General features: G+C 34.2%; 1 protein-coding gene across 7 annotated transcripts in view; it reads right to left on the reverse strand.

Moving 5' to 3' along the window:
• The window catches only part of Ppfia2 (protein tyrosine phosphatase, receptor type, f polypeptide (PTPRF), interacting protein (liprin), alpha 2), a 347260-nt gene that overhangs the window by 134357 nt on the left and 192968 nt on the right, over positions 1-19935 (reverse strand). For all 7 annotated transcript variants that reach the window (XM_013019213.1, XM_013019222.1, XM_013019241.1 and 4 more), the window contains one exon: positions 6329-6430. In XM_013019213.1, the coding sequence (XP_012874667.1) occupies positions 6329-6430 (102 nt within the window). The remainder of the gene's footprint in view (positions 1-6328; positions 6431-19935) is intronic.

Consider the following 19935-nt stretch of genomic DNA (forward strand, 5'->3'; position numbering starts at 1 on the left):
AAAAAAAATAAAGATTCCATTGGAATCTTTGCTGATGTCTAGTTGACTATAGATTTCCTAACAACACAGCGATGGGAAAGTTCTTGATAACAGTAAGTGAAAAATCTTATTTTTATTTTTTTCTCAAAATTCATACCAGAGTTACTTTACAGTTAGGAATTTTATAAAATCAAAATGTTTGCATATTCCCCAGGGTGTGGGGGGAGAACATCTTTGTGAATAAAAGGAAGAATTGTTGCTGTAACTTCGTTTTACTCATTTGTAGTGATTTTTAAATGTTAAATCAAGTTATCTGACCCTTTGGTCATGGACATGTACAGCCTGTATTTTCTTCTTTTGAATCTGAGTGGATTTGTGACTGTTCTGACTGACATAGGGTTGTAGAAATTACATTTTGCGATTTCAGACTGTATGCATGAAAAGGCCAGGAAACTTGCATGTAGTTCAACAACATATTTGCTTTTAGATCACTAACTTATAAGAAGTCTGACCAATTGACGATTTTGTGACAGAGGCCATATGTAAGTTTTTTTCATTGATAACCTCAGTTGAGATTGCCTTTCCTTTGAATATTGCAGCCACACGCTAGATATTAGAATAGGAAAATGATCTCACATGTATTTATTTCTGCCTCTTAAAAATTATGTGCTAGATTTACTCTATCCAGGCTATAAGGATCAAGTGTCACATTTTTTAAAAGCAATTCCATTAATTTTTAGTAATGCTATGGATCTAATATTACATTCAAGGACGTGATGCTGGTAGCCTAAAATCAGTAAAATGGGAGATTGTATACCAAATAAACTGGCAAACACTATGTATCAGTTCTTTCATCTTACTTTTCTGATAGGAAAACCTCTTCCCAGTACATTATTGCTGCTAACCATCAAAGCTCCCTAGTTCGGACTTTGCATGGAATGGAGCAGAGAAGCATATATATATATATATATATATATATATATATATATATATACCATCTCCTTTCTGAAGCCCCAAGCCACAACATCTGTGAGCATATTAAAATGGTGTTTTAAGTGTTAGGATTGCTTGTTATGTTGAAATAGATAATAAGAAAAAAAAGCCTTCCCTACAAAGATCTGCAGCCATTTAGGCAGAGTAAAAATACTAGGCAAATAAGATGCCTAAAATTTAATAGATAATGGCTCTGAACTAGGACTGGTATTTACTATAGCAGAAGCTTTCAGTGATCTGGTGGGTAAAAAATATTCACCTTGTAGATATCAGCCTAGTTCCTTAGCTACCCTAGCATTTGTTCTGTAGGCATGAAACAATGACTTTGATTTCAGGGGTAGAAGTTATTCATTGACCTGGAAAAATGGTGCTTGTTTTTTTTTCCCCATGATTAAAGCTGATAGAGTTAGTACCACTGTTGAATAACTAAGTTGCTAGTTGCAGCCATCAAATGGGAGCCTCTCAATGATCCTGTGTACTCAGAGATAGCTATTATGTGTAGTCAGAATAGCTATTCTCTTTGAAGAAGGCTAGTACATGATGTGCCAGGCAGATATTTTTGTTGCATTGGAATACTTTTCCTCATTATGGACTTACTTTCTATCATGACTATAAATTTTCCAACAAGGCCATCTTACTAGAGCTCTGCTTCTAGTAATGTTATCACATGTAACATTATTTCTGATTTTTAAAAAGTCCTCATTTCCAATGAAAGGAGTAGCAATCGACATACTAGCAGAAATTCCCAGTTTTATTATTACATTATTTATAGGTAGCTGATACAGTCAAACACTGACCTAAGCACACTATTATATATATATATATATATATATATATATATATATATATATATATATATATGATACTGTACATGGGGTTATAGTTACATGAGCAAGTTAATGAGTCCATTTCCTATTAAGCATTGTTACCCCACCTTTTGTTTTTTTCCCTACCCTTCCTTTCCTTCCACCTCCCCAACTCCTCCCTCCCCCCGACAAAGTTGTAAAGTTCAATTTCAACATAGTGTCTTGTACATCTCGTTGTTACAATGGGCCAACCTGTATCCTTATTTCAGCATTTTGTTATTTCCCTTCTCCCCAAATTAGAAAAATGTATATACAAGATGAAGGACACTGGAATCAAATACAGTGACAACAGGGGTTATACCATGGGAGATGAATATACAAAAGAAGCAAAACAATCACATAGTACATTATAATTACATTAAAAAGGACTGCAGAAGAGATAAAAATCTCTTGTGTGCCTATCATGGGATTCATTTCACTTAACATCAGCTTACATGGTCATATGTACATAGCTTTTGACCTTTTCTGTTTATCCTAGACATATACTAGTTATTACAGATAAGGGAAACTATGGGACCTATGTTTCTTCGGGCCTGGCTTGCTTCACTTAATATAATATTTTCCAAGACTTTCCATTTCCTAACAAATAGGGCAGTGCCATTCTTTCTGATGGAGGCATAGAATTTCAATATTCATATTCATATATATATATCGCATTTTCTTGATCCATTCATCTACTGAGGGGCATCTGGTTTGGTTTCAAATCTTAGCTATGGTGAATAATGCTTAAGCAGACCATTTTTATCAAAGAGATGAAACCTGGCTAGGCTGAGAAGCTACAGAATTGAAACTAACCTATGCTCAAAAATAATGGTAGTAGTTAGCTATGGTTTCTTTCTAAAAATACTTATTGGCTTATGTATATTGGTGTGAAACTCAAAGATTAGAATTGGAATTTACAGTTGCCAACTAGGACTTCATGCCCATATAGTCCAAATATTTCGTTTTCTGATATACATATAATATGAATTAAGTTATTCTCCCTTAAAAAACCCACTTTCCATATTTATACCTTGACGATATCATGATTTCCATTAGAACTATTCTATTGATTCTACAATATGAAGTACACAGTATTGAGCTTTAATGAAAGCAAGAATTTACATAGCTTAAAACTCTACATATGTATTTAGTGGGATGACTAAGGATTTTGGAACTTTTTGTTCAAAGGTGATAAGGAAAAAGGATATATAAAAATTGGACTATGAGTAAAGATTTACCATTTGGTACTGCTCAAACTTTTTGAAATATTATTTTTATTCTTGTTTTGTAGTTCTGAGGTTTGAACTCAGGTCTGTACGGGTCTTTTATAGTAAATAGTCGCAGAATTCTGAATCCTACCTAAGGAGTATTTGGCCATGTTTACCCCTAGGTGATAGCTTATGAGTCAGTCCATCAGGATCAGAACGACCCTCAGTGGGCAGTCAGCAGGAGCAGCAGGCAGAGGGATTTGTTCCAGGACACAAAAGAGCACCTGGACTATGGACTGTCTATTTTGGGCTTCCCATCATTGGATAATAGGCACATACCACTGTGTCCTGCTTCCTTCTATTGAGATGAAGTCTCACATTCTTTTCTGTTCAGGATGGCCTTCAATTGCAATCCTACACCCTCCATGTTGCTAGGGTTAGCAGCAGGAGCTTACAGGGTGTGACTGTTAAATATGTGAGTGTTAAATAAGATATATGTTAAATATAATAATTCATTGGAAATATGTCCAAAGGTATGCATGTTCTATTCTCAATTTTCTTTTCCTATTTTATATTTAACTATATCATCAGGGATTGTTAACCTAGGGTACTGATACATAAAATACTAGAAGGGAACAGAGTAAATGTCATGGCAGAAATAAAAGCCTTTAAGTTTGCATTGAAATGTAATGTTAAAAGTCATATGATACCTGTGAGCAATATCTAAACTGCCCTTGGAATGATCTGAGGCAGTCTGTGTGACTGGCCTATCACAGCCTCAATAAAAAGCATTTCCATATGTATCCATGAGAATTCTCTCTATCACACAATGAGAATGTGATGAATAAAGACATAAATTGAACTTAAATGTCATTATGCATGTAATAGAATCTCTCATTACAAGTGTAAGCTCACAGTTTATAGAGCTGTATGTTTATGTTATTCTATACAGTCAAGCATAAAATGATTAGATCACAAAATATGTTTTATTTTCTCAGCATTGATATTTTACAGGTATAATACACTTAAAGTATATTTTTTCCCTTTTTATTGTGAAAATACTGTGCAGAGTATTATTGCCATGTAATGGGCAAGATAATGAGTACATTTCTTATCAAGCATTGTAGCGTCCTCCTTTGTTTCCCCTTCCCATCCCTTCCCATCCTCCCTCCCCCCGCCCCCTCCCAAACCTCCCCGCTCCCCCCACCACCAAAGTTGTAAAATTCGTTTTCTACATAACGACTTGTACATCTCATTGTTGCAATGGGTCCACCTGTATCCCTATTTAAACGACTTGTTTTTCCCCTTCTCCTCCACAAATTATACCGACATCAAATACAGTGAAAGCAGGGGTTATACTGTGGGGGGGACATACAAAGCAACAAAGAAATATTCTTATAAATGTGTTAGAAACAATCGCATGAAAGAAAACAGCATTTGAGTACGTATCTTAGGGTTCATTTCCCTAACATCACCTTATCTGACCTTTTCTGCTTGACTCAGACATATACTAGATATCGCAAATAAGGGAAACCATGGGACCTATGTTTCTTTGGGCCTGGCTTACTTCACTTCATATAATTTTTTCCAAGTCTTTCCATTTCCTAACAAATGGGGCAATGTCATTCTTTCTGATGTAGGCATAGAATTACATTGTGTATATATATCACATTTTTTTGATCCATTCATCTACTGAGGTGCATCTTAAAATATTTTTATCTGCAACAGATGTTGGAGGGAATGTGGACAGAAAGGAACCCTACTGCGTTGTTGGTGGGAGTGTAAACTTGTTCAGCCACTTTGGAAACCACATAGGCCGGAAGTGGCGCTGTGGCACAAGTGGTAAAGCTGGTCTTGAGCTGAAATGCTGAGGGACAGTGCCCAGGCCCAGAGTTCAGGCCCCACGATTGGACCCCCCCGCCCCCAAAAAAAGACTGCACATAGAGCTCCCCTATGACCCAGCAATCCCACTTTTGGGCACTTACCCAAATGATCATAAACAAGACCACACTAAAGCTACCAGCACAACTATGTTTATTGCAGTATTATTTACCATAGCTAAGATATGGAACCCACCCAGATGCCCCTCAGTAGATGAATGGATCAAGAAAATGTGGTATAGATACACAATGGAATTCTATGCCTCCATCAGAAAGAATGACATTGCCCCATTTGTTAGGAAATGGAAATGGAAAGACTTGGGAAAAATTATATAAAGTGAAGTAAGCCAGGCCCAAAGAAACATAGGTCCCATGGTTTCCCTTATTTGTAATAACTAGTATATGTCTGAGTCAAGCAGAAAAGGTCAGATAAGTTGATGTAAGGTGAAATGAACCCCAGTATTAGGAATCAAATGTTTTTTTCTTTCTTGCTATTGTTTCTAACATATTTATAAGATATTTCTTTGTTGCTTAGTAAACTTCTGTCCACACAAAAGTGATTTCTACCTTCTTTCAGCAAAAGAATTTATAATTCACTTACAAGCAATATGATAACTTACATATTTAATAAAATTAGTGACCCTCCCTTTTGAACTATAAAATGTGGCATCTTGGATCAAAATCTGCACTCATTTTCATATGACATACAGTCTGACTAGTAAAATACCAGGATTTCTAATAGCAGAAAGTAGAAACTTCTGAGTTTCATGAAGCCATAATGGATATCAAAGTTGCAAATCTATTTGAAGGAGATATGAAACATAAATGGTAGACCTTAGTTTGTTCCTTTTAGGCAGTGCTAGGGACTGAATTCAGGGCTTCATATATGCTATGCTAGGTAAGTGTTTCTGGAGCTGTCTGATAGCTTTCTATCTTAAATAGTTTTTCCTGTGTTTCTCAGTAAGTTCTTTACTATGAAGAAGTGTATACCAAATCTAACTTATCCCATCACAATATCCCATCATTTAAACCCTCCCTTACTCCTCCCTGAAAACTCTTCTTTTGCCCATTTCTAGCTTCTGAGATTTTTTTTCCTCCAATGCATCCATTTGAAAGTTTGAATGCATTCTTGAAATGTACCCTTTCTTTTTAAAGACCACTAAAGTGAAGGCCAGAAGAAATAAGAACATTTTGTAAGGCAACCTAGTGATTTAGTAGCCAAAACTGTAATTTAGGTTTCCTGGCTTTTTATTTTGAGTTTCGTAGTACATTTCTTTCTTTCTTTCTTTTTTTAAAGTAATGGACTGTGAGTGGGTATTAGCCTAAAGTAAAGTTTTTATTTTCTTTTAAAATATATATACTAGATATAAGGCACAGAATTATATATGGAATGAATTCAAAGAGGAAGCTTTATACTTACTCTTGTATTGTTTCTTTCAGCTTTAAGTTCAGAGATCTCTTCTTCTTTCTCTAGAAGTTGTTCCCTGCAGGCATTCAATTCTTTTGTCAGTGCAGCAAATTCCTGGAAAAGAAATGGAAATATTTGAAAATATATTCTAGACATAATATCTAGAATGTCTCTTTTTGAATGAAAAAATAGGATTAATCAGTTACTATTATTAAAAGAAGTTTTTGTTATCAAAAATACTAATCCATGATATTTATCACATGCATGTATTTGCAAATATAGTATTTCATTGGCTCTACAAAGTATGTTTAAAAATACTATATCACATTGAACATTAATATGGAAACATACTGTTAGAATAATTTATTTGGCTAGTTTTGTGAACCACTTCCAAAATTTACATTTTGACTCCCATCAATATTCATAGAGAGCATACAAGATCACCATACTGTAAAATTTTGAAAAAAATATGCTATTTATAGGTTAGGAAATTTACTTCATACAAAGTGAAGAAGATAATCTACCTATCATATGTAAAATAATGAGATATCAAAGATTCAGTAACATTAACAGTTTTCTTCTTACTCTGTATATTGATTAGTATTTCAAAAAATGAATTTAATGTGGGCATGACATATTTATTATTATAATATTTGTGTCTCAGGCATGGTGGGCATTTAATTTTTTTGCAATAATTGAGAATAGGTTACATGGTAAGCAAATACAACATGTGTCTGGAACAACCCTACTTTATTTTACTTAATGACATTTTAAATGAATATTAATAGCTTCCTTTCCCCAAATGGGATCAGATATCAAATGATTTTGATTTTTACCATTTATGCATACAAAGGATTAATTAATATTTGAAACTTTTTCAGCTATTTTTCCACTCCACGTTATAAACAAATATTGTTTAAATGAAAAAAAATGGCAAACACATCCATATCATCAGAAAACCCTTTGAAGTGATTCTCAGTAGTAACATTTATGTTTATCAAATATTTAAATATTTGGAACAACTTAATTCCAAGCTAAAAGGCACTCTCAGAAGATCAAAAAGCAAAAGGAAATAGAGTGGGTGGATTTGGTTGAGAAAACCCCCAACAAGGCAAATTCCCTAAAATCTAAATGAGTAAAATGAATGTGCTAATCTGAAAAAGCGTTGAAGTTTTTGTTGTTGTTGTTGTTATCATTGTTGTGGTTTTTTATTTCAAACCATTTATTTTGCTGAGTTTCTCCAAATGGATCAGCCAAATAGATATTTCAAAGACGTCTGAGAAGACTCCAGGGCTTAGACTCCAGATGAAAAAAGTCATTGTTGTATTTTTTGCTACCTTGACTGATGAATGTTTTTCCCCGATTGCTGCCTTCTTAAATGTTGCTGAAACTCTCTGAGCATATTATTTATGTGGAGAATAGAAATAACTCAAAAGGAGAAAATCATTCTCTAAAAATTAAACTTTATATATTGAAAAGTTTAGACTGAGAAAAGTAATGAGTAAAAATTTTGTGTTGTATATTATTAAGGCCCAGGCATTTAAAATAATCTTACACCCAGCATTGTAATATAAACTAAAAACCATATATATCAAATTTGTATATTTAACAACATTCTGATATTAAAACCACTATATCTGTGTCCATATGTTTAAGGATTAACTATATTTGTAAAAAGAACCAATTTCAGAATTTTAATGTTAGATATATCCAAGTAGTAAAATTATGGATGATTTTTTTTAGTTTCTGACTTCTCCTTTTGTATTCCTATTGTAAAAAATATCTATAACAGCAACAACAACTATCTAGACAGATATATGTAGGTAGGTAGGAAGGTAGAAAGATAGATAGATAGATAGATAGATAGATAGATAGATAGATAGATAGATAGATAGACTTTTTATGGCTTAGAGAATAAGAGAAAAAATTAATGGAAACAAACACATATTTAAGATAGAGGCCAAAAGAAGTCAAGTAGTTATTTGTAACAAAAGATGTGATATTTTTATTATTTTGGTACTGATTCTGAAGAGCCTATTTGTGATTCTATATATTGTGGTTAGTTACATTTTTTTAACTTCTCGGTGAATTTTGAGCATTACTTAGTTTTCATTTCATCTTTCTAAATTCCCAGTAAGGGAGTCTTTTTTCCATCTGATGTCTGAGGGAAATGAGTTATTACGATGAACTTAGTTCTTCACAAAGCTCACAAGCTATTGGAAATGAGTTGATTTTAAGCATTGTTCTCCAGATTCCATGCTTTGTGATTTTCTACTGTATGATTTCCAGGCTAGCTGTTCATGAGTGTTGTGGTGCGGATGTGGAGTGTATTGAACAGTCTCTTTTTTCTTGTCAGAAGCATTAAGTACAATTATTCTGCATCATCTTCCTTAGTTCAAGGAGATTGTGAGGCATTAGGCAGCACAGATGAGGATATTCCTTCCATGCAGGGAAACATGCAAGTGTTCACAAATGTAGAACTGAAGTAAGGTAGGTTCAAGGAAGAACTCAAACAGTGCAATTCCTTAGAAACACAAAGTCAAAGCTCAACAACATAAACTCCAGAAAGTAGATACTTGAAGGGATTGGGTGGGGTAAGGGATGGAAAAGACAGGGAGAATGCACTCAAGAATCCAATGCATATTCTATAAAATTACTAAGAGTGAGGGAAGAGTCATCAGGGAGGAACGGGTTTGAACGTTGAATGGGGCGATGTGGACCAATTTGCATTGAATTCATAATCTGCTTTGTTAAATGTACTACTAAAGACAATAAAAACTACAGAAAGATAGTAAAAAAATAAAATAAGAAAGAATTAGAAAAAAATCCCCAAATATCTGAAATCTTTCTACTTTTATTCTGATATTTTTTTGCAAACCTACTTGTCCATTCTTACTGTTATTACAAATGGATAATATTGTCATAAAGAGTATTATTAATATCATAAGAATGAGGTATAATAAAAGTTTAATATCAATGATATAAGAATAATATAAAATTTAACATCAAGTATAATTAGCATTCACAGTCTTCGCAATATGCCAAGAACTGTAAATAATTTTTAGTACTTCATTGACATCTCATTAATTCTGATAACATATAGCAATGAGCTACTAAAATATTGCTGAGACCTACAAGAGTCAAGGCACTTGCTCAAAGATATACATTAGTCAGTGCTGGTGCTAGAGTTTGAATATATTTAATGTGTCTTACAGTAGGTGATTACAATGGGTTGTTATTTCTTTCTCAACCACAGAGTTTTCCCTTTTATTTATCTCTTCTTCAGTCTTTGTAACAATTAAATCTTTCCAAGCTCACAAAACATTTAGGGTTATCTACTACCAAGTACATCTAGTTCAACATTCAAAGTTGAAATCACTCAAATGTCCAGTCAAAAATTCAGCACAAGAAGTGGAGTTATGGCTCCAAATGATAGGGTTCTAGCTGTAAGCAAAAGAGTTCGGGGACAGTGCCCAGGCCCTGAGTTCAAGACCTATGCACAACAAAAAACAAAAAAACAAAAACAAACACCAAAAACAACAATTCAATACATATTCTACAAAATTAATAAAAATGAGGAAATGAGTGCATTGGGCAGGATGGGGTAGGAATGTTGAAAGGGTAACACTAATCAAGATGCATTGTACTCATAACCTGCTTTGTTGAATGCTAACTTCTTTTTACAAATACTTAAAAAATAAAAATATCTTTAAAATATTGCCTTATTAGTATTCACAGAATAATAGAAATTGCTATTTTCAAGAGGTGGCATGTACTTTTGCTATGCTGTAAGCTACTATTTTCTCAGATGATGATAATAAAGCTCAGTAAAGAAGAATGATTTCCTCATTGTTGCACAAATCAAAGAACAGAAATAAATATTTCCTAATTCTAATACTAGAAATATTCAAGGGTTGAAATTATGAATTTCCATTTTTTCATCTCTCTTTTACAATTTTTTTCATACTATTCTTCCAACCATTTTCTTTACAAAGCACCATTCTGTCTTAATACTCTAAAATACCTTACTGTATTGCTCTTACAGTAATTGAACTATGCACTTATCTTCCCAAGTAAACACTATGATTTTTGAAGGCAACTTTATTTTTATATTCTTATAAATGGTCAACACATCCATGTTGTTTTAAGAAATGAATGGTTTTGTTTATCTTGACGTTGTGTTCAACATTGAAATAAATTTAAAATATATGATTAATTAGCCTTCCACAGAGCAATATAATTTAATAATTTATAGTTAATATGAGAACATTTTTCTTTCTGTTATTTTTGTCCATATCAGAACTATTATTATATTCTACAGATCAGTGGAATTATTGTCTACTATATTTTATTGCATGCATATAACATAGTGATTTGTATGGACTCTTAGAAATTCAACAAGATAATCTCTGATGCTGGGCATTTGTACAAACAATTGAGCACTGTGTCTCTAGCTTAAAATAAGTCAATAGGTTGTTTCTGGTGCTGAAGCTCACTATTATGAAAATCATAGCATTGCGATGCATTTATACTAAACATAGAGATACTAGAATGAATGAGAGAAGGCTTATATAAAAGAAGGTGAATGATGAGGATACAATAGTAAGAGCGTTTTCTGTGATTTGGTTTTTGAGCCTATTGCTTATAATAATTCATGAATTTGTATTTGTCATTTGTTTATTAGATTATGAATTTGGTCTAATTTATTCTCAATATAGAAGCTGATATTTAACCAATTATTACTTATTTTTAATCTAGTGTTTCTCATATTATTTTCTTAGAAAATTATTTCTATAAAATTCCAGAAACATAATGCATAGCCAAATAGACCAGAAATAATGTGTAACTGATCATTTGTTACTGGAAATTTACAAACAACCATGAGAACGTGGGCGAGGTGGCCACCTAAGCGATTCTCAGCAAAGTTGACTTCGTGACTAAGAATTGTCTGGAACTTATATTTTTAATCTGTATGCAAATGCCTGAATCCACACAGTAACTGAACAGGATAAAATATAGTACAAGGAAAGCAATAAAAATAGGTTGGCCCTTCATATAAGAAAATTGATTTCAAAAATATAATTTGAAGTAAATAAAGATATGAAAGAACCATACACCTAGCACAATGTTGTCAAGAACTAGAATCTGTATGGGATAAATGTGAATTAACACTTCACAATGCTTTACCTTGAGTAAATTAAAAGCAGCCCACAGGAAAATCTGGGTTTGCACTGAGTCACTAAAATAGGAGGAGTTGGTCAGTTATCAGCCATAATTGATCACTCAACACTTCTTCAGATTACCTATTGTGTTTCCAAACTGCAATTTTTGCTTTTTGGTAGGATCAAAATGACTTTTTCTACTCTGAATATATATATTTTTTCTTGGAATTACATGGCAGTCAGGATCTAGAGTACACAGTACCACAACATGCATTCCTAGCAAAGGGAGTAGGCCTGTTCTTTGGTAGCATGCATTCCTGCACACTGCACACACATTCGTTCCTATGAGCTCTATGTATTGGACATTGTAATTTCTTTTTTTATTGTAAAAATAGTGTACAGAGGGGTTACAGTTACATGAGAAAGATAATGGGTACATTTCCTACTGAGCATTGTTACCCCCTCCTTTGTTTTTCCCCCACCATCCCTGCCCCAACATTGTTGTAATTTCTGTGAAGATCACAGTAAGAAGCAAGTTAAGCTCTTTGCTCAGTGTGCTTTGGGCATTCTCTCTTCAGAATAATTTTGCCCTGGAGTATGCCTTTTCCAGTCATGTTACATCTTTTTGACACAAAACCAACTCATGATATGTAGAAGTAGCTCTTTTAAAACTTAAAAAATACCTTTTTCCCTGTTAGTATCTAAAAAATGCAATGGCATTTCTTCTTAAACACCAACACGAGTCATCTAATATCTTACAAGATACAAGATTTTTTAAAAAAATTAGTCATTATTTTATTAACATTATTGTTATTCTATTATCTTCATATAGTTGTACAAAGATGTTGTTATTCAACAATCAGTTCATGAATACAGTGCATCTTGATCAATGTCACTGCTTTTACTATCCTCCTCTATCATTTTGAACTTACTCTTCCTCGCTTTTCTTAATTTTGTAAGATATACACTGGAATTCTTGACTACATAAAAAAATCTAGTTTCTCTATTATCAGTTATTACCATCTTTTCTATGCCCTTGACCACCAATTTTTCTCTTATTGTGTTTTAAACAGTTACTTTAAGATAGGGACTCTTTTCAGAACTTTATTCGGTACTGTATCATTTCTTTATCATTGTAGCATTATTCTAAAAAAGCAGAAGTGAGAAACCCTGGAGTAAAGAAATTGGACTAAAGAAACCTAGGTCCTTTCTCAATGTCTGACAACATTAGTGATGGTCGTAACATCTCTTGCTTCTGTTAGATTAACTTTTATCTTAACTGTGGTTTCACATTTGTGTCCTAGCATTTGAGCTAAAGATGAGCTTAAATAATTTATAAGTTCATTGTCAGAGCTACTACTCTCAAATGATAGCCTTAGGTAAATGAGTTGCTCTCAATCATTTTTTTGTTGGCTTATTTATTAGTTAGGTTTTTTCTGAATTTTCAAAACAATTGTTATTATAGAGTCGATATACAGAGGGTTATAGTTACACAAATCAGATCATGCCTAGTGAGTTCAACTCTTTATAACCCTGTCTCTCCTTCTGTCACTCTCTCCTGTCTTTTTCCTTCCATCCCCACCACAAGATGTCCAGTTCTTTTTCCACAGTGTCTAGTGAGTATTACTGTTGTATTTTCACCCTTGTTCCACCTTTTATGTGCACTGTATTACTATCCCAAATACAAGTAAACTAACACACAAGACAAAAGGACAAGAAAACAAAAACGGCAGCAATACCAACTAAAAATGTCTCTTACTTCCCTTTTTTGAGTTCATCTCATAGGATATTATTATATTATCATCTGCACATAGCTACTGAGCCTTTCTCTACCACTCCTATACATACCCTCCTTTGGCCTCAGTATGGGAATGAATAGATTTCTATATAATTTATCATGTTCCAGTGTGTGTGCATATTTCAGAAAGAATGATATTGAACAATTTGTGAGGAAATGGAAAGACCTGGAAAAATTACACTAAGCAAAGTAAGCCAGATCAAGCACACTGAAATACATGCATACATATACATACATAGTCAAATGTAGCCTAGGTTGGCCTTGAGCTCATGATCCTCATTCCAACACACCATCATTCCTCAATCAGTTCAATGCAAAGTCAATGAACGTGTTATTCTCAAAGCAGAAAATAGATAGTCAATACTTAGTCCTTGTGCTTCCTTATGGCCTATATGAGTAATTAGGACAGGAGAAGAAAAGATAAAGCATTTGATAACTTTTTGTCCGTCCATCTCCTCTCTCCACCTGATCAATCATCATTAACTGTTAGGCTAAAGGACTAGAAGAAGCTAATACCCCTCACTCATTTCGTAAGGTCTCACAACTTGAGGAGATTCAATTTGAAGAGAAAGATATAATTTCCTATCTATTAAAAGCTTGGAAAGTGTTAATTTAATAGATGAATCCTCACCTCAGGAAAGCAGTCCAAGAGAAGCTGTATGACAAAAAGAAATTTATCCTTGAAATTTCACATCAGTGACAGCACACAGTCTAATAGAGATTTCTGACAAGCTATCATTTTGATGGCAGTTTTAACCCTCTTTAACTTAAAATTAAACTTGCTTTCTCTAATATCATGGGCCATTTAATCACTGAACATGGTTGTCTTATTTCTTCAGCCATGTATCTGAATAAGTATTGGCTAAACAATCATGAGAACAAACGTACTTGAGAAAGAAGAGAAAAGATAAAGAATGGATTGGCATTTCACTTCACTAAGCACAACTAACTACACACAACCACACACAAAAGTGTTTTTTATGTTACTACAGAACCATTTGTGCAAATCCAAAAATAGTACTCAGAAAAGCATATGGTATGGAAGTGTGCTGATTTGATTACCTAACATTTAAATTAGACAAATTTCAGTTCAAAATATTATAATGACTTCCTTAGGCAATGCTCCCCGTTTACTCTATTTTCCTGTTTCTTCGTTTGAGAATTAAATATTCTTCCACTAATTCTATTTTTAATACACAGTGGCATCTAAAGTCTGCGTTTCTTTGGATATAGCTATTTACAAATTTCCATGTATATCTCTTTCTCCAATCCATAGAACATACTTTTTCAAACAGTCTTACAATGCAAGTATTTTATCAGAGACGATAACAAAACTACAGAATACAAAATATTCCCTAAATTTTATGTCTATTCATGTTTATTCAAGAGATGCTATGATTTCCTGAGACTCTAAAATTTCAATTTAGAAATCACTTAACTTGGAAACAAAAAAAATTCGCTATGCCATCATTGTGCCATTTAAAATATGTAAGACTTTATTTTTGCATTATTATGTTACATAATCAAATGTGGTGTTAATGACCTCTGATTCTATAATTGCCTTCTAGACCCACTAAAACCCAGGGAAGGCTGTCATCCAGAATTACTGTGTAAAACAGCCGTGTCTCCTGGTCAGCCCTGGGCAAGACAGCTTGAAGGTAAAATGGCTTGCAGAACTAATACGATTTGACAGGCACAACTGGACTTTTAGAATTTTCACAGAACTGGTTGAGTAAGGTTGCCCAAACTGGAATAAAACTGAGCCTGAAACTCTGCAAATTATCTTTTCTCTGTAATTTAAAAAAATCTGTGCATATTCTAATTACAGAACATGTTGTTTTATCCCTAAAATTGCATACTACATTAGGTTGATGTATCCTGCTGATATAATATTCTATTTACTGCTTTAAGGCATAAAAAAATCATGTACTTTTTGTCATTGATATTAGCTTAAACATAAATTGAGAATCACATACTTGAGCCTCACTTCCGTGAATATTATGCTTCCTATTAGCCTTTTGCTTTGAAAAGTCATAATAATGACCTTAATTATAAACCAGAGATAGAAGAATTTGTCCTTAGGAGTAACAATAAAAAAGAGATAGCAGAGTATTGTGCCATTAGTAGACTACCATAATAGAAATGATGAACATTAATGTGATATAGTAAAAATGTTTGACATATTTCTACTAGTACACGTTCATTCTTTTGTACATAGTGAATTCTTGGTAATCAATGGTTTCAATTATTGTTATCTAAAAGACATCAAATAACACTATACATGAATGTTTATAAAAATAAGAACTTGGAGAAAATCCTCTTTATGTCAGAAAACTCTTCTTAAAAGAAAGTTCCCTTAACCATGAATCTGAGGTTTTTATTTATTTATTTTTGTTTTTTTTTTGTCGGATGTGAGACTTGAACTCTGGGCTTGGGTGCTGTCCCTCAGCTCTTCAGCTCAAGGCAAGCGCGGTACCTCTTGAGCCACAGCGCCACTTCCAGTTTACTAGTGGTTTATTGACGGTAAGAGTCTCATGGACTTTCTTGCCCAGGCTGGCTTTGAATCACTATCCTCGTATCTCAGCCTCCTGAGTAGCTACGATTACAGGCGTGAGCCACCAGTGCCCGGCTCTGAGTTTATTTCTTAAATCAAATGACAAAATATATATGAAGAGAAGTTTTCAGTGAACCCTGGTGTTAATTATGCAGAGATATTTAAAAGGGGAATCTGTACTAGTCTGACCAGGAACCAAGCTTATAGTTCAAAGCCTTTTTTAATTTTGTTGTTGGTCGTGGGGCTTGAACTCTGGGCTTGGGTGCTGTCCCTGGGCTCTTCAGCTCAAAGCAAGCACTCTATTGCCTGAGCTACAGCGCCACTTCCTCCAAAGCCTTTTATTCATTCTCTGACCCACATATACAGGATGGACCAGGCTGAATGAAGACTCTTTAGGTTCTCTAACTTTGAGTACCTTCCCTCTGGAATCCAACACAATGGGTTAGAACCAACTTAACTACTCGAGGTTTACCTTCCCTTCCACCCACTGTACCTCCCTTCTATATTTCCTCAAATAGAAATACTCTTTGAGACCTCCTCTTGAAGCAACTGCATGAAGTAAGAGAGGAAGGTCATCAAAAAGGAATTCTAACATAAGATCTAAGCCTTCTACTTCTATGCTGACCTTGTCCTTGATTCCTGATTTATTTACATGAAAGGACAAGGAAGGAAAGAATTTTTTTACCTGTAGCAGAGTTTAATATGCATTTTTGCTCATATGGCACTGGACTCACTTGAAACTTATTATAATGGAACATTTTAAGGACATTTGTAATATCACCTGGCTCAGGAAGCACTGTAGCGAAGACATAGCAGGGCTGAATCCTTGCCAACCCAAAACTCTCTTGGCAAGAAAAGCCAATTTTCAGCAGCTCTGACAGGGTAAAGCAGAAGGCATGTTTGACAAGATGCTGTGTATTAATTTGAGTGGCTTTAGCATCTGGTTAGGTAATACCTGCTGTGGCAAACAGATCCAGACACACAAAATAGCATTCAAACTGAATATTTAAATCTCCCCACATAGCTCTAATGCTAAACAAAACAGAATATAATCATGACTCTGTAGCAATCAACAAAATTATAATTATATAACTGACAATATTTAGGATAGGTCCTTGTTGGCTGTTTACTAAGCTAAAATGCTGTTGTGGGTGCTATGAAAATAGTCATGCATGACAAAACATCTTGTTCTACCTTGGAGAATTTCACTATGTACCATGGAGGAGCATGGATCAGAGAATAATATTTTGTCCTATTATGTCATACTACTGGAGGGTTAAAGGAGGATTTGTCAAGAGTGATTGGCCCCTAGTAACAGAAAACAAAACCATAGAAAAGAAACTTTCCCTGTCTCTTGTTAGTACTCTTTCTCTAAAAGAGTGTCCTGGCCTAAGAATTGTAGTTGGGCTAGAACAGGGGTAGAGATAGTGTATGCATTATGTGGAATTATTCCCACATACATGACACAGTGCCACTAAATACTCAAATAATGTAATGTTCAAGTTCATGTATTATAATATTTAGACTAACTAAGTCTTCCATGTGGTTTAAAAGTATCAGTGCATTGTAGACACCAGTTGTGCTTGACAATTCTATTGTTATAAACTAATAAATTAACATATTGATTTTCTTAATTAAGTCTGTAGGTTGTTAATGGATGACTAACACATAGAAGAGCATGTAAATCTTTTCAGACATTAGAATGCATGTAATATTAAAAAAAATGGCATTAGCACTGTGATGGGTTTATATCTAAGACATTAGCTGCATAGTCACAGTACAAATAAGCCTCCCTGTAAAGCAGCATCTACAGTAATATGGGAAAGCTAGGTAAGAGTAAACTGGGAGGCATGTATGCCAAACAAAACTTCTGCCAGACCAAGGGAATGCCACAACATCTTACAAAGATGAAAAAAGAAAAAGAAAGAAAGAAAGAGGGCCGGAGGGAGAGAGGAAGGAAGGAAGGAAAGACATGCATAGGAAAAATATTAATACCTTAGAATAAAGTAAGAATAAAATTTATGATCTTATATTTAGTAGTGTTTTCTTAGGTATGCTCAAGAATGCAAATACAATAGAGTAAGCTGTTCACTGTTTGTGTTGAAACCCTGTCTCTAAAAATAGTGTATTTGTAGCCAGGCTTTGGAGATTCCTATACTTAAAAAGAGATCACAAGAGTATGGGCTGGGAAGGTGGCTCAGTGGTAGAGCGCTTGCCTTGCATGCCTGAGGCCCTGGGTTCGATTTCTCAGCACCACATAAGAAAAAAGCCAGAAGTGGAGCTGTGACTCAAGTGGTAGAGCGCTAGCCTTGAGCTGAAGAGCTGAGGGACAGCGCCCAGGCCCGGAGTTCAGGCCCCATGACCGGACCCAAAAAAAAATAAATAAACAAGAGTAGGGCTATCGTGATGAAATCCGTTTTTTTTTAAATAAGAAGTTACCCAAACATCCTCTGCCAATTAAAATCCAGTGAGATGGGAACTATATATAAGCCAGGAAGAGATCTAATCAAAATTAGATGGCATTTGTATGCTAATCTCTAGTTCCCAATCTCCAGCAGGAAATTATGTAAAGAATAAATCTGAAATAATATAAAGAAACAAATATTTGTGCTGTCATTCTTCCAGTGTATGATACTTCACTGATAACTCAAACTACTATTCTACCAAGATTAACTTTTATACTTGCGGCATTTTTTTTTGTCTGTCATGGGGCTTGAACTCAGGGTCTGGCCATTGTCTCTGAGATCTTTGTGCTCAAGGCTAGCATTCTACCATTTTTTTTCTACCACTTTGAGCCACAGCACCACTTCCGGTTTTAGAATGGTTAATTGGAGATAAGAGTCTCATTGGGATTTTCTGCCTGGGCAGGCTTGGAACCTTCAGCCTCAGATCTTAGCCTCTTAAGTAGCTAGGATTGCAGGTTTGAGCCACCAGCTTCTGGCTAAAGTAAATTATCCTGAAAGTTAAAGATAACAACTCATAGATTAAGAGATTTTGTTTTTTCAAATCATATATCTGGTAGGGAATTTGTGTCTAGAATATATAAACTAGTGCAACTCCACAACAAAAAGGCAAATTACTCAATTTAAAACCCAGTAAAAGGCTAATTATACGAAGGCATACAAGCAAACAATAAGCACAAGAGATGTCAGCATTGACCATCAAGACTGCCTAAAAGGAAAAGACAGTTAGGTACCACTTCATATCCCCAAGAGATGAAAACTCAACATTAGACAGTGGTATAGATGTGCACATTGAGGGTGATTATATAAAATGTTTTAAATCAGTCTAGAAATATGGAAAATGATCCATATGGTAATCATATGACCCAACATTCCCATTTCCATGTACATATCACTCCAAATTAAAGTATATTTCCAAACAGAAAACTGTACAAGAATGTGCATAGTACCAACATGCATTATTTAAAATTCATAATTTAAAAATGGAAAGCCTCAGATGTGCAACAGCTTTAGAGTGGGTTTTAAAATGTGTCATTCTTTTTTCCTTTTTGCATTATGCTATTTGTGATAAGAATACTTCTCATGAAACCTACCCACTAAACCACTATAAAAACAATGTATCTGTTAATTAGAGACACCTCATTGCACAATAGGTATCGCTGGAATTTATCATTTATAGGTGTAAGTTTTTACCCCTTAAATAGCAAATAGTCGATAATATTACAACGAGTATGTATTTTTGTGAACTTCATTTAAATTATTTTACATACATATCTAGAAATAGGAGTGCTGTGTCATAGGGTAGATAGTTCTTTTGAGATATTAAAGAACTCTTCTATTGTTCTCTGATTTTTTTTTAAAATTCCCAATAGTATGGATGAGTTTTCCTTTTCTACAACATTGTTAACACTTGCTACCTTTTCATCTCTTGGCAATAAGCATGCTGGGAGCTATAATGGGTGACACAGAAAACATCTGGAGAAGAGGGACATAGTTTTCACCTAAATTGTGGTGATAGTAACATGACTGTGTACATATGGCTCACTATATGTGTACATTCATTATGTGACATTTATTGTTTTCCAGTTTATTTCACTAACACACGGTGAAATGTTAAAATAAAATGGGGTAAATAAGAAGAC

The sequence above is a fragment of the Dipodomys ordii genome, unplaced genomic scaffold (genome assembly GCF_000151885.1).
Source record: "Dipodomys ordii isolate 6190 unplaced genomic scaffold, Dord_2.0 Scaffold3, whole genome shotgun sequence".
NCBI lineage: Eukaryota > Metazoa > Chordata > Mammalia > Rodentia > Heteromyidae > Dipodomys > Dipodomys ordii.